Source organism: Pezoporus flaviventris, unplaced genomic scaffold (genome assembly GCF_033815535.1).
Source record: "Pezoporus flaviventris isolate CSIRO_AGI_PZ_B2104156 unplaced genomic scaffold, CSIRO_AGI_Pfla_v1 ptg000078l, whole genome shotgun sequence".
NCBI classification, from domain to species: Eukaryota; Metazoa; Chordata; class Aves; order Psittaciformes; family Psittacidae; genus Pezoporus; species Pezoporus flaviventris.
Window position 1 is genome coordinate 565,070 of NW_026892626.1, and position 14,474 is coordinate 579,543.

Sequence of the window (14,474 nt, forward strand, 5' to 3'; positions counted from 1 at the left end):
GAGTGCCTCACTACTCCCACAGTACAGAATTTCTTCCTTACATCTAACTTAAATCTTCCCTGTTTAAGCTTTAGCCCCTTACCCTTTGTACTATCCTGCCTATCATCTGCTGGGGCTGGTCCTCCACCAAGCAGGATACTGGGCTATGAAAAACACCAAGGTCACGTAACTCAACCAGTGATTTACGTAGGCAGGGTACCCACCTGCGCCCGGACCCAACCGCGGCCAGCGCAAGAAGCGGCAGCAATCCCTGCGCCAGTGGAGGCCAGCTCAGCGAGGGCCGCCACAACAGCTGAAGACGGGCTCTGCGAGGAGGAGTAGTGCTGAGGGCAGCACAGCACCGGAGCCCGGAGCTGGCATCAAAGCCCCACGGCAGCGCACGCAGCGGTGACAGGGCGGCATTCACAGAGCGCCGCAGCCAGCCAGGGGGCTGCGGCTAACCACCCAGCGCAGGAGCAGAGGAGCAGAGGAGCAGAGGAGCAGAGGAGCAGAGGAGCAGAGGAGCAGAGGAACAGAGGAACAGAGGAACAGAGGAACAGAGGAACAGAGGAACAGAGGAACAGAGGAACAGAGGAACAGAGGAACAGAGGAACAGAGGAACAGAGGAACAGAGGAACAGAGGAACAGAGGAACAGAGGAACAGAGGAGGAGCCCCCCAGCCCAGCCGACTCACCAACACCATCCGCTCGCCCGCGTTCGCCATTGCCGCCGCCATACCACCATCCGCCGCCGGCCCCGCCCCTTCGCTGCGCCCTCGGCTGCTCCCATTGGCTACAACCACTGTTTCTCTGCCCAGCAACGCAGCCGAAGCCTCGACTGATTGGGCAGCACCGCGCTCCCTGCGCAACCGAAGCGCGGCGAGGTGACGTTAAGCGGGTGCGACACTGGTAGCGGTTGGATGGTACCAGCGGTAGAGGTATTTATTCTTCCTATCTCCTGCTAGCCATCGCTGTGATTAAGAGATAGGTCACTTTGGGTAAAATTGGAACCCCAAGTCAAGCTGTGTACCTCTTGTGTTTTCTTTGCCCTTGTGGAGCTGTTGGAGCGAGCCTAGAGGAGGCTCCTGAAGTGCTGCGAGGGCTGGAGCAGCTCTGCTCTGGAGCCAGGGTAAGACAGCTGGGCTTGTTCAGCCTGGAGAAGGCTCCTTAAGGGGAGACCTTAAGAGCAGCTTCAGTGCCTAAAGGGGCTACAAGAAAGCTGGAGAAGGGGGTTGGACAAGGGCCTGTAGGGACAGGACAAGGGGGAATGGCTTTAACCTGACAGAGGGGAGATTGAGATGAGATCTTGGGCAGAAGTTGTTCCCTGTGTGAGAGGTAATAAAGGGTTAATGAAATTTTGCTTTCACCAAGCATATGTAGCCTGCACAAGATAAAAGCTTATCAAATATGACCATCCTGTAATGTAACACCAGTGAGAGAAACTGAAAGAACTAACACCCACAAGACTGGTCAGAACTGGCTCAAGAGCGAGGGTGAAAAGTTCACCTTAGAGGAAGACGTTTTACTTCATTCCCAAAGATCCCGGAAACGACCACCAGGAGGCACAAAGCATGCACCGAAAGGAGGAAACCAGGAAATCCTTTCGGAGAAGCAATTGTAATAGTTCCTCCCTGTTCCCGCGATAACTCTGAATATGTATTCGGCTGATGCAACAGAGAATGGATAAAAAGCTTGTGTACGGGCACAACAAGGCGCCTCTGGCTATGGTCATGCACCCAGCGCTGTTTGCTTTGAACGACTGACTTTGTCCCTAATAAATTTTTTAGAATTGAGCTCGTTTCTCACACCTGTGAGGGTGCTGAGGTGCTGGCACAGGTTGCCCAGAGAAGCTGTGGCTGCCCCATCCCTGGCAGTGTCCAAGGAAGGTGTCCCTGCCCATGGGAGGGGGCTGGAACTCGATGAGCTTTAAAATCCTTTCCATCCCAAACCAATCTGTGATTCTGCGATGATTCTGTGAATAATGGGTAAAGACTTGGAAGTCTCATCACTTTCCTCTCAAAATTCTGAAATTGCAGTAAGTTTATGCTGGCATTGAACTCTCTGTTGAAGTTAGTGGGTTTTAACGCTAGATTTACTGCGGGTGACAGGTGGTGAAGCAAAGAGCACCATCATCTTCACTGCATCAGTGAGGTGGCTGTGGAATGGAAGGTACTGCTCATTCACAGAGCATGTAAAATTCTGCTACTACCTGTTTCTGCTGTAGGCACAACTCTAATGTGGTGGCCCTGCTCCCCCACCTTCTGCATTGCTTTTAATTACAGTGCTAAACCAGAGTTTTCCTTACTGTAGCACCTGTCATTCATATTAGCTAAAGCCTATCAAGTACTAGCCCCTTACACCTCAGTAAACGAACAGCTACTGCCGTTTGACAGCAACTGCTGCCTGGATCATCAAAAAGCAATATTCTGGAGCTTACAAACACTTCAGTTAGGTGATCTTGTCCTAGGAAACCCCACTCACTGCTGAGTTGGTGCTCTTAAGCATTACTGCGCAAAAAACACCAAAAGCCAGAAGGACAGGTGCTCCAGACACAGCAACTGGGCACCAGGCTCCCAATACCTGGCCAACACAAGAAGTCACCCACATCAGAAAATTCCTGGGCCTCCACCTCTCAGCATTCCTTGCTTTAATACAAAGCCTTCCTCCTCCTCTTAGCCCAGATGCACACAGCCTTCTGCATGTAGAGTCTGGAATCTATCCCATTAATCCTTTGCAGTGTCTCACTGACAAGATCAGGCTTCTGCAAGGACCAAAATGCTCTCAGGCATGCTGCTGGTTTCCAGCATCTCCGAGTTTTGAATGTTTTGAGGAATGCACACAATTCTTTAGTGCCACACTTGAGGTTTGATAGGCTTTAGGAACTGTCACAAGAACATCGTGTTACCAAGAAAGGTTTTATTCTTTTTGCCAGTAGCTTTGTTAATTGCACAAAAAAAAATTTTGTTTTGCCATTTAAACATTTTCACACATCCTATTCTGAATGACAAACATTAATTAAAAACAACGCAAAAAAATAAAAATTCACAACCTTAATTAACTATAGGATCTATCATTTAGGAAAAAAATGTTTTTCTTACAAGCTTTTCACAAGTGTCACATTTTCTCTTTAAAAAGGAGGGAGTCAAAAAAAGCAAACTGCCAAAACAGAAATCCTCATAAAAGGAACTTTACAGAATTCTCAACAATATTAAGACAACACTGAGTAGCCAGTTTTATTAGAGCTTCTCACCCTCGCCCTTTTATCTCCCCCAAATCTCAGGCATAGAACAGATGAAGATCCATGTTCAGAGGCTACAGACATAAATACAAGAATCTGAGCGAGACTGACATGAGTTCATCTCAAACGGCATCTGAAGCATTTGGGTTTTCACCGTTTCCTCCCTCCTCACTCCATATCCGCGTCAGAGCCCTCAGTCTCCTCCTGCTCCTACCTGGCCCACCAGTGAGTGTACTTCACCTTCCAGCCACCCCACATCCACCTTCCTCACCAGGAAGCTGCAGTCAGTCTTTCTCAGGATAAATTACAGTGTTGAAGTAGTCTACACCTGCCACTCCCACATAAATAATCAAATCCATTTTGAGTACTACAGTATTTCTGGAAAACAAAACCTGCAGCAGCAGGGCGCTAGGGAGCGTTTCTCCCGCTCACAGATACAGTTGAGTTCACTATGAAATACAGGTCACGGGACTTGAGACCTCCTTTTGTACTCTCACTCCATCCAGAGGCACCACAAAGTAAAGAAGAGGGAGATCCTCCATTCCCTTTGCTCAGAACCATTCACCTTCACTCTCGCCCAAAAGACCTCTGCAGGGACAGGGCAGGGATGCTGCTGCACTGGCTCAGCAGAGTTTCATTCTTGACCAGGGACAGTACCTTCCTTTTCCTCCCAAAAGATTTCTTAGACTATAAGACCTAAAACTTACCTCCTGCCCCCGAAAACACCATTTCCCCAGATGTCCTCAATACACAATTCACATAAGTGATTTCTTAACTGCAGTATGTTTAACCAAGGACTTCTGATGCTAACAGCTGAGCTCTTCTGGACAGGGGAAGCGCAAGTGTGTCAAAAGCAGGCTAATGGCTGGTTATCCTGAGTAGTTATATGTGCCTTTAATATGGATATCTACATGCAGGATGACAGTTGCACTATCTAAGAAACATGTATAACTAGTATTGTTCACGCATACCACTGACAAATGGGCAAACTGATGCGTAAGTTCTACTACTAGATGTTCACCAGAGGACATAATGTGTAACACAGTTATTAGCCCACAGATAATGGTGATCACAGGCAGTGAAACAGTCAACAAGTAACATTTACAGCATTAGGTGTTAGATGTTACGATTCATAACAAGTATCTGATACTTTCTCTGTTTCTTAATAAGGTGCCCCTGAATCATATGCACATGCTGCACAAAGCAGGATTGGTAAGAAATCCTAACCCACAGGAACATTTCCTTATACAGCCATGAAGTTACCAGAAAAATAAGATGGCAGGAGGGCCAGACCTCACAGGTTTAAAGGAACATGGTCTCATTTGAATCTGCTTTCTTTCCTGTCAGAATCCCAACCCAAGAAAGGAGACTGTGCCACTGAAGAGATTTTGGCCAATAAAATTTCTTACTGGCATTTTACTAACTCTCAAGTCTAAAATGCAAGAACCCTCCTAAAAGGCTAATGCTGAGAACAGCAAGTGTGAATGGGGAGGAAAGGGAAAAAAAAAAAAAACAAACATGCTCTGTGAATTTTTTGAGAGACAGGCTCTGGGTTACTCTGCTAGCAACAGAGAGCATCTCTGCTCTCCATCCTTGGCATCTGCAGTTAAAGTCCCATATTTCTAGTCTAGAAAGCTAGAAGCTCAGCAGTGAGTGGCCTTAGCCTCCCATTTTATTTCCTAGTCTTTCTAGAAGTTGCTATCTGGCCACAGAGTCACAGGCACAGGAAAAAGTTTCACACTGTGCTAGTGTCATGCCCAGAGTAGTAACACTAAGAACATATATGGAAAACCTGACATGTATAAAGATCACAAATCAGTACACAAAAACATCCCTGTGAGGTAGGCATTCATCACCCACCTTTCCAGATGGGCAAACAGGCTAAGGGATATAATGACCATGCAAAGGCCAGACAGAGAGCGTGGGAAGCAGCTCAGGAATCCCAGTCTCTTTGCTCTATAATTGTTCTTTTCACCCCTTTCAGACTCATCACTCTGTGACACTGCTGTAATCCAAGACACCTTTGTCATCATTACTGTCTACAAGGATAAAAAAAACAAGAATAAAGCAAGTGAAGCAACACAACATAAGCTAAGACCAGGAGCAACCCTAAGGTTTGCTCCTTCCCCAGAGTATCTCTGCCTCAGTTTTAGGCTACATGTTACTCTTGCAATTTTCTATGCAAATGTGTTGATATTCAATGCTGGTTTTGGGATGGGCAGCTGTGATTAGCCTTTTAGGAGGCTCACTTAACACCGGCATTCTCTCATTTTCATGAAGGTTTGTGTTTCTTAAGCTAAAGCTGTCTGTACAGGAGAAGACATGGATGTAATCTGTTCTTAACTGTACAAAGAATTCCTCCATCAGCGTTTTGGGGAGGTGGAGGTTTAAAATGAAACAGAATCAAGACAGTGTGCAATCCCATTACCTTCTGAACTGCCATTCTCCTCCATGGGAGGTGCTTTGTTCTCTAACAGTGGCCAATTAACAAGAATGCTCCTCACCTTACTTGGGACCAAGGACTTTACTGATATTCATAGGTAGATGGGAAGTATGTCACCTGTCCTCTAGATACAAAGAGTCCAATACACGCATTATTTTCACGGCAAAGAAGAAAAGGGATCATTAGAAACAGCATTTTGGACAAGCATACAAAGAGGAAAATAAAAGCAGCCAAGCAGCAGATTTCTGGCAGAGTTGCCTCAGAGCTTCTGAACAAGCCGCCACTGTTCTGTTCCATGACTGTCAGTGCATGGCATGGATTTTTCTAATTAGACTGCAACAATCCAAGCCCCTTCCTCCCCCCCACTTCTGCCACCAGGGGAAGGCTCACTGCAGCAGCTGCCTCCATGGCAGATCTCAAAGTCTGTATATAAAAGTAAATGGAAAGACAGAGATGGACTGGTCCAGAGTTAAAACCCAGTATCATAATAATATTAATCAATAATCATAGTATTAAGAGTAAGAACGGTGTAGCCTAGTGGATGTAGGCCCTGTACACTGCAGACATGTCGTTGTCTGATTGGTCCAATGCTTTTGCTCGTTTATAGACCTGGAGAAGAGAAATTAGGAAAGTATCAGTGCCTGCGCGTGTGCAAAGCCTTTCCCCAGCAGAAAAACTACTTTGCTGACCACTGCAAACCAGAGAACTGCTTTGTATGTCAAGTTTGTGGAGCAGCACAAATCAGAACACACCAGGTCTTGGTGAGGCCATCTCTGTTTACTGATGTGACATTCTAAGGGCTTCTAAAATAAAAATAAATTCAGTTCCATCCTACTCAAAATGTATTTCAATACTGTTCCCTTGTTATAGAGATGATGTAGTTCTTAGATTTTGGCTCTTGTTGACAAATGGCTCTACTGAAGACATGTTGAGCAACACACATCTGAAAACTGAGTAACTCTTACCTCATTGGCAGCAGCTGCCATTGGAGTTGGGTGGTTGACAGAATCACCCAGCGCAATAGCTAATCTAAGATCCTTCTGTATGTATTTCAGGTAGAAATCAGGTTTAAAGTTTCCTTGCAAGATATCTGTCGAGAGGAATGCATGCAAAAAATAAGCATGACAAAAGTAAATCAAGCCCACACTGCAAGGGCATGCAACTCCACACCAAACTTCCTTTTCCCATGCTGAGCACTGGGAACACTGCTTTTAGCTCTTCTGTTTCTCTGCCCTCTATCTTTACCTGGCCACAGCAGATGTCACTACTGCCCACTTGACAAAGCAAACTGACTGCAAAGCAGCTTGCCCTCCACTTCAGTTAATACCCTGGTCCAGTGAAATCCTCACTGTGAACTCAAATCCTAAGCAGGCTGTAGACCATGCAGAGCTTGGGGCGAATTCTCAGAATCCCTGGCTATGAAAGGAAAGGAATGAAACTCAGCTCTTCATTTCCAGAATGCTTAAAGTACCCAGAATCCCAGGCTGATGAAGATGGGATGGTTATTTTCTCCCTTCTGCCATTATCTGAAATGCTGCTAAGTTGTGGCAAATGTCGTGTAATAAAACAATGTAAGAGAACTTTACTTTGGCACTTCTGGTCCAGGAAGATGCTGGCAAGTTGTCCCTGATTGAGGATATCCAGAAGGGTCTGTTGGGACTGGCCAGTCACTTGAGCCAAAGTCAGTCCTTCTGCTATCGTTGCCATGAAGCTGCCTTGGACCATGTTGACAATCAGCATCATCTTGGCAGCATTGCCTACTTCACCTGGGAGTGAGACATACCATTGGGCATTCCTCCAGAAGAGATACAGCAGCCTTGCTCCCCCATCCCACACAGTATTAACACTACCAGACTCTTCATATCAAGCACTTGGCAACTCTCGTTTCCCCAGAAAGAAAAAGTTCAGAAACTTATCCATTTTGCAAGTACTCGAGGGAAGGAAGAAATTGTAAAAAAGTAAGATTTAAAATGAAAAGTATCATGGATTCTCCAAAATGAGCCAGTATTCAAAAGAAAAATCACAGAATCAACCAGGTTGGAAAAGACCTTTAAGATCATCAAGTGCAACTGTTCCCCAGCACTGCCAAGGCCACCACTAAACCATGTCACCAAGGGCCTTGTCTACATGGTTTGTGAACAATTCCAGGGACGGTGACTCCACCACTGCCCTGGGCAGCCTGTTCCAATGCCTGACAACCCTTCTGGGGAAGAAATTGATCTTAATATCCAGTCTAAATCTCCCCTGGTGCAGCTTAAGGCCATTTTCTCTTGTCCTGTCACTTGTTCCTTGGGAGAAGACACCAGCCATCTCCTCTCTCCATCCCACTTTCAGGTAGTTGAAGAGAGCACTAAGGTCCCCACTAAGCCTTCCCTTTTCCACACTAAAGAACCCCAGTTAAACCTCCAGTTAGGCTGAAAGCTCTGAAATCAGTCAAGGTCCAGAAGAACAGGCATACTGCCTACGAAGACAAGAAATAGAGAACACATATGCCTTTTGGACTCCTTGCTGGAATTCTCAGTCCTTGCACTTACTAAGAAACTCCCATCAGGCCCTCTGTGTTTCAATTACCTAGAAAAAATGAGGTCTTCCCCATCGCTTGGAAACAGCTACTGCAGTCCTCATATAAACCCCTGTCACCAGCTGCCAGGATCACAAGCATCCCATCATTAGATAGCTGCTGATTTCCTGAGACCGGTGCTTCCAAAAAGCGACCACCCCGGGACACAATCACCTGGAAAAAGAGCATCTCTGGTTAGCTGTGCATGAACAGCATGCATTGATGCTGTGTAGGCAGTACAGCAAGACCATTGTTTAGGGCATTCATGTCCCTGAGGACAGAATTTAAAGCAGAATAAGTAGCTTAGACACAAAGAGAGGAAAACACTAACACACGCTCCATCCTGCAAATGGTACTCAAGACCAAGAGTTGCCCTCACACTCCAGCAAGACTTTCCTACACCCATCACTACTGTGTGTGTTTTAAGAAGCTGAACTTAGGTGCTTTTGCCATGGTATCAGTAATGGACAAGGAACCGGTGCTGAAGCTGTACATGTGGTGTTATGAATCAAAGAAGATATCCCCCCTCTTTTTCCGCAAAGAGGAAAGGCCTTTGAGAGATCTCTTCAGCCATAGGTTTACTAATATTACAACTCCTCACTCTCCCAATTCATGTTGTACACTACTGCATCACCAACATGTCTGCTGAAACTTCACCAAAACCAGCTCCCCTTCCTCATGCAACACCACACATTGCCTTTAGGGCAGAGAATAACAATAATGATGTCAAAAAGGAAAGAAAATACTACTTCAGAACGTGTCTATAGAAATCTTCTCTATATTTCTACAAAATGAAACATGAAGGCATTCTTTTTCCCCAATCACAACATTTAAAATAGATGATTATGCATTTTATCAATTTAAGGGCAGTTACTAATCTAGACAGTGCTTTGTTCTCCAGCTTGTTACAGAATACCAATCTGCTACAAATACCTCTTAAGGGATCAAAATTTGGCTGCTGTCTGCACTGGTGCCACCTAATAGCCCTGCCCAATCTACAGGCTTTGTTTTATCATCTGGGAATGTCTTGTCCAACTTTGTTTGCTAGTGAAAATTTGACAGTTTATGTTGTCCTATTTTCCTGGGACTTGAGTGTTTCCTGAAAGAAGCTCAAGAATCTTCAGAAGCATCTTTATTATCAACAGCTTACTGCCTGAAGCAACAAGAACTGCAGTACTGCTGCCGAATCACAGATGTCAGAAGTTCAGTTGAATGTGATTACCTGGGCCAGCTCTGTGACTGTATCTGCATCCACGGTGGACATATCCACATAACACTTCCCTGGGCGAATACCCTGCAACACTCCACTCGGACCCAGTACCAGCTGTGGGGAACAGAAGAACGGTAAAGCAATAGGGTGTCTGCAAAGAAACTCTAATCCTGCAGAAAAGCAGTTCAAGTGAGGCTGGCACTGCACTGGTGGACTCCTACAGGGATGTCAAAACCTAGCCCCCAGGGGTTGTTTTTAAAAAGTATGGTTTTTGTTGGGACATTTATTTTTACACAGCTGCACTGCCCAGCACCTTCAATGACCTACCCAGCCTACCATGGCTGGTAGGAATCAGAACTGGCAGTGACTGTATCATGTAGTCTAGCTGGTGGAGGAACAATAAGAGCTAATCCTTACATCCTTTGCTGCTTTTGGATCTGATACACAGGCAAAGGTGATGTCACAGGTGGAGACAACTTCAGCGGGGGTTCTTCCCAGCCGTGCCCCCTCCTGGATGAACAAATCACACTGCAAAAGTCACAAATCCAAATATAAGAAAAATTAAGTCTGGAGCAAATGGGTTCTCTAGCATTTTGCTGAAACAAAGTCTGCTGCTAGAACCAAATTCAAAAGGAGTCAGGCAACTGGGTTGTCAGCTGTTGGTTTGTCCATACACATATACAAGGGCTCTTCTGCAGCTTTTCTGAACCCCCAGGTGAAGAACTTCAAAGAAAAACATAGGAAAGAGAATGCTTTGGTGAAGTAAGAGACTGAAGGTTGTCAGGTTTGGAGGAGAGATGAGAATAATGGTAAACAGACATAGAAAAAGGCGTTAGTGGACAGTAAACAGGAATACGCACAGCTGAGACATGTTTCAGTGGCCTGCTGCTTCAGAGTCTTAGTTCCTTCTTATTCTATCCCCTCATATTAGCCAGTTTTTGCAGTTTAAAAAAAAAAAAAAAAAAGAAAAAAAATCTTTCAGTCTCTTTTACCGAAGTAACCACAGTGTTCTTCCTGCCTTTGATATTCCACAGTACCATCCAAGTACCGCCACTCCCCTAGTTACCTATTTTTCCTCTTCCACTACAAAGGATAATACTGGCTAGAATACAAGCGTAATATAAGCTCCATCTTTACTTTGAATATACCTATAAAACCCTTCTCATCCTGGTCTTACAACACAGCAGGTTTTCAACAGAATCTTTGTTACTGCCACATGAACCGAACAATGGATGTGTAGACAAGGCTGTGGTCTGCATCTTAAAACACCACTCCTGAGATCAACTCCCAAGCAAGTCTTTTTGTCTGACTCCATGAGACAATGACTTGTCTATTTATATGAGCAGTATTTCCAGAGGCCATTTACATAGCATTCCCCAACACACACACAAGGTTATAATTGTTCTGGCAACTCTCTCCTCTCATACAAAATAGCAATGGGATGGGGACTGTTCACATAGGAGTGACCATACTATAACAGACTATAGCTTCATCTAGTCAAAAGTGGCTCCCAAAAATCACCTAGGAAATAATAAAAAACAAGGTCGCAAGCATATACTTGTGTTTTCTGGGCACCCTCTCCCACATTTAGAAAAGGTTAAATTTCATCATCTGTACCCTAAGCACATGCCTACCTTCTCAGCAGTCCGGTTCCAGACAGTGACAGTGTGACCCATCTTCAGTAAGTTGGAGACAATGCCACTTCCCATTAGGCCAAGTCCTAGAAATCCTATCCTGCGAGGAAGAGATAAACATTAATGCAAGAGAAAACAATTGGTGCCAGCCTCTCATGGTCTTGGAGATGAAGAACAAACCCTGGAGCATCACCAGCAAAGAAGTCCCAAAACCAAACACATTCAACTGCAGCCACAGCTAGAATAGGCAGATACTGAGCTTTTAAAGCAAGCTAGTGTTTATTTTGCTTACCAAGCATTCCTAACAATTTCTTGAAGAATCTCTTTAGTCTGCTTCAGAAGACTATCAAAATGTAACAGGTTTGGTTGGTCTGGGCTTTTTGTTTGTCTGGGAGGATTTGTTTTATCAAAATTATTCCTCTTTTGCTTTCTGTTGCCAGCCACTGCCTTATTGAAGACAAAGGGAACTTTCAGAGATCAACAGGTGCTTCTCTAATTAATTTTCCTGATTTTTAAACTAAGTCACATGTACAATGATGTGCTTATACTACTGAATGATTACAATCTTTATTTTAATAAAGCTCAGCAAGGACTGATGGGCTAAGCATCACACACAGACCTAACTAGACAGGGCTAGGTCTGTGCGTGATGCTTAAAAGTAGCCCCTGCTCCACAGCTGTGACTTCAAACAGGCACAGAAAGAAAGGAAGCAGCAGGCCAGTACAGGTCACCATGAGCAACGGCACAATAGTTCCAGACACCAGCTGCCTTCCTCCTCCTCCCCTCCCAAAACCGGCAAAAGTTCTGTTCTCCCTGTTCAAGAAAAAGACAACGTGCTAAAAAGCTCCACCCCTATAGTTACCTGCAACAGGAATTCCTTTGCAGTTATTGCGGCAAGGATCCTTTTATACATCATGCAGCTTCCTACCAAACCAACAACTCTATAAGGAGATTCTGAAGTGTTCAGTTACATGTCTGATGTAACTTCATGACAAAATCTGCCTGGCAATTCCTCAGTTAATTCTTCAGAATTAGCCACACTACAGATGTGCTTTGGCTTTTGCAAGCCACCTGCACTCACCCAGCTAGCCATGCTGCCTTTGTTAGAACAAACTCATTTAGACAAGTCAGAGCAAGTCACTTAAACAAGGTCCACCTATTTTCAAGTCTCTAAAACAGACGAGATACTCTTTCTCTCCCAACCCACCTCTGAACCACATATTCCTGTGAGACAATTTTACCTGAACAGATTCATTGTTATTGTAGTTCCCCTGGAGTACAGTTGAGAACTGACATCTCACGAGAACGACCCTAATGGCAAACGGCAAGCTGTGGCCTGAGCTCAATTTGAACAGAGCAGAAGTTACAGAGTGAAACAGGAAGCTCAAGTTAGGCTTCTCTCACTCTAGAAAGGAGAAGGGGTACGTTAGAAGAAACCAGAAAGCTCACGTACTACACAGCAAAGCTCTTGCGGTGGGAGAACACATCTCCCTCATACTCTTGTCTTCTATGTGCTCAGGAGAGCGATTAAATAATCCTACTCAACTGCCAGGCACTACAGGAGAAAAGTACCCTTTTATCTTTCTGCCTCATACAGCATTCGGAAATAATGATGCTTAATGTTCTGCAGCATGCCTTACAGGAAAAGGGCAACTGCAGAAAAGCCCTGAATTGCAAACTTATCCAGGCCAGACCTTATTCTGAATTTTTTCTACTGTACAGCCCCCGTTTGCTTTTAGCTGCCTTCTCCTCTTCCGCACCCCAAATCAGACTTTCACACAAGGACAGAGGAGATCTGTAGTCAGAGGGAAACATTAGGTTTATTTATTCTCAGTGACAAGCTGGATAATGGCTGCATGTCTGAGTTGGGAAGGAGAAAAAGGGAAATGGCTGAAGTGCGTTGGAGATCTTACTTTTTGTCTGTAGGCGTGATACTGCCATTGACTGCTGTGCTGTCTGCTGCCTGGATGGAGGTGGATCCTGTTTCCTGGGGTGGGGGGAGGCAAGAGGGGAAAAAAAAAAAAAAAAATAGAGTGCACAGCTCTGGAGGAACTTTAAGTCCTCAAGACAATAAGAAAACCCACCAAAACCAAGACTGGCCTTACCTCTTCACAAACTTTCAGCTTCTTTGTAATGGCTTGATAGCAGACAGCTGGCTGCATGGAGAAGACAAAGCATTCAGGGAAACGACAGTGCTGATTTGCTGTGCTTAGCAAATGGACAAATCCTTGTTAGACAAAAACAGGCAGCTCACCTTCCCACCACCATATGCAAAGGAGGAAAGCTCTTAGGCTTTCTTCAAAGGGAGAAAATAATGAAAAAAAAAACCCTATTGCAACACACTAAGCTCCTCCCTTCCCACCCTGCCCCAGCAGGTACTGCAAACTTCCATCTGTAGTTTGCATGACTGGCTCCTCTAGAGGCAAGGAGAGGGCAACCCTACTCTCACATTTGGCCCAAATTAAACAGAAATCTTGAAAGGCTGCCATAGAGTCCTTTGCCTCCTACCTATGCCCAGTAAGTCCATACAGCTGTGGAAGCAAAACCTTCTTGTTAATGCGAGAAGGCAGGTGGCTGTCAGCAAATGTTAAGGTGAAGGCTGCTCCCTCCCATGCTGCTTATGGTAAGGCTTGTCTAGATTACAACTGTTAGCTGCTCTTAATCCTTCTGGCTCTGCCCAGATCCTCAGCTAAATATAAATCCTTTTTCATTTGATTTGATAACTTCTTTTCCTCCTGATGTTCACTGCTGAAGATAAAATCCTGCAAGGCTTCTGACTCTCAGGAGATAAGTTGGCTACATTTTACACGGAGCTTTTCTGGTCCTGGAAATCCTGCCATATTCAGCTAGTTGACAAATTCATCCAGATGAAGGAAGTGGTAGGACAACAGAAGACAACCTAACAACAGGGATTTTAAACAGAAAACCATCTTTTCCTACCCCTCAACATTCAGTCTACAGAATTTACACAGAGCTGTCAAATCCTGGTGTGAGATTATCTTTAATTACTTAAACTATTCACTGAACTCAATGCCAAATCATTCTAAACCTTAAGGCTAGGAAGTAATTAAACACATGAGAATCCAATTGCCCCTAGCTCCTGAAGAACAGAGCATCACATACTCTTTTTGTATGATACTCTTGTGATGAACTCTTTACACATACTCCTTGTACTTAATCCCAGCACAGGGCAGGATGCCAAACTAGACAGACCAGGAGAATAATCCTGTGTGCCAAATCCTCACCTTCTCTGTCTGACTCAGCAGGAAGTGATGGAAGTGTGGATCACTGTCCTTCACAGGCTACAGAGAGAGAAAGCACAGGCTAAGAAACATTCCCAGAGTCACTGAGCAACCACAGCACAATTTCCTTGTTCTCCCAAACCCCACAAGAATGGCAGATTAAGGTGGA

The 14,474-nt window shown here is 44.9% G+C and overlaps 1 protein-coding gene across 13 annotated transcripts in view; it reads right to left on the minus strand.

The window, feature by feature from the left end:
- Window positions 1–14,474, minus strand: part of GLYR1 (glyoxylate reductase 1 homolog) — a 63,871-nt gene that overhangs the window by 31,364 nt on the left and 18,033 nt on the right. For 9 of the 13 annotated variants that reach the window (XR_009746973.1, XM_061473868.1, XM_061473871.1 and 6 more), the window contains 4 exons: window positions 14,309–14,365; window positions 13,169–13,219; window positions 12,977–13,050; window positions 11,064–11,163 (listed from right to left, as the gene is read on the minus strand). Coding sequence is in view for 12 of the 13 variants with exons in the window: in XM_061473868.1 (XP_061329852.1) it covers window positions 11,064–11,163; window positions 12,977–13,050; window positions 13,169–13,219; window positions 14,309–14,365 (282 nt within the window). In the remaining variant the exon portion in view is untranslated. Of the gene's footprint in view, window positions 1–673; window positions 731–2,874; window positions 6,269–6,624; window positions 6,750–7,245; window positions 7,426–8,230; window positions 8,394–9,441; window positions 9,544–9,843; window positions 9,958–11,063; window positions 11,164–12,976; window positions 13,051–13,168; window positions 13,220–14,308; window positions 14,366–14,474 lie in introns of those variants that run through there. The other 4 variants (XM_061473872.1, XM_061473865.1, XM_061473866.1 and 1 more) reach the window with 3 other exon arrangements.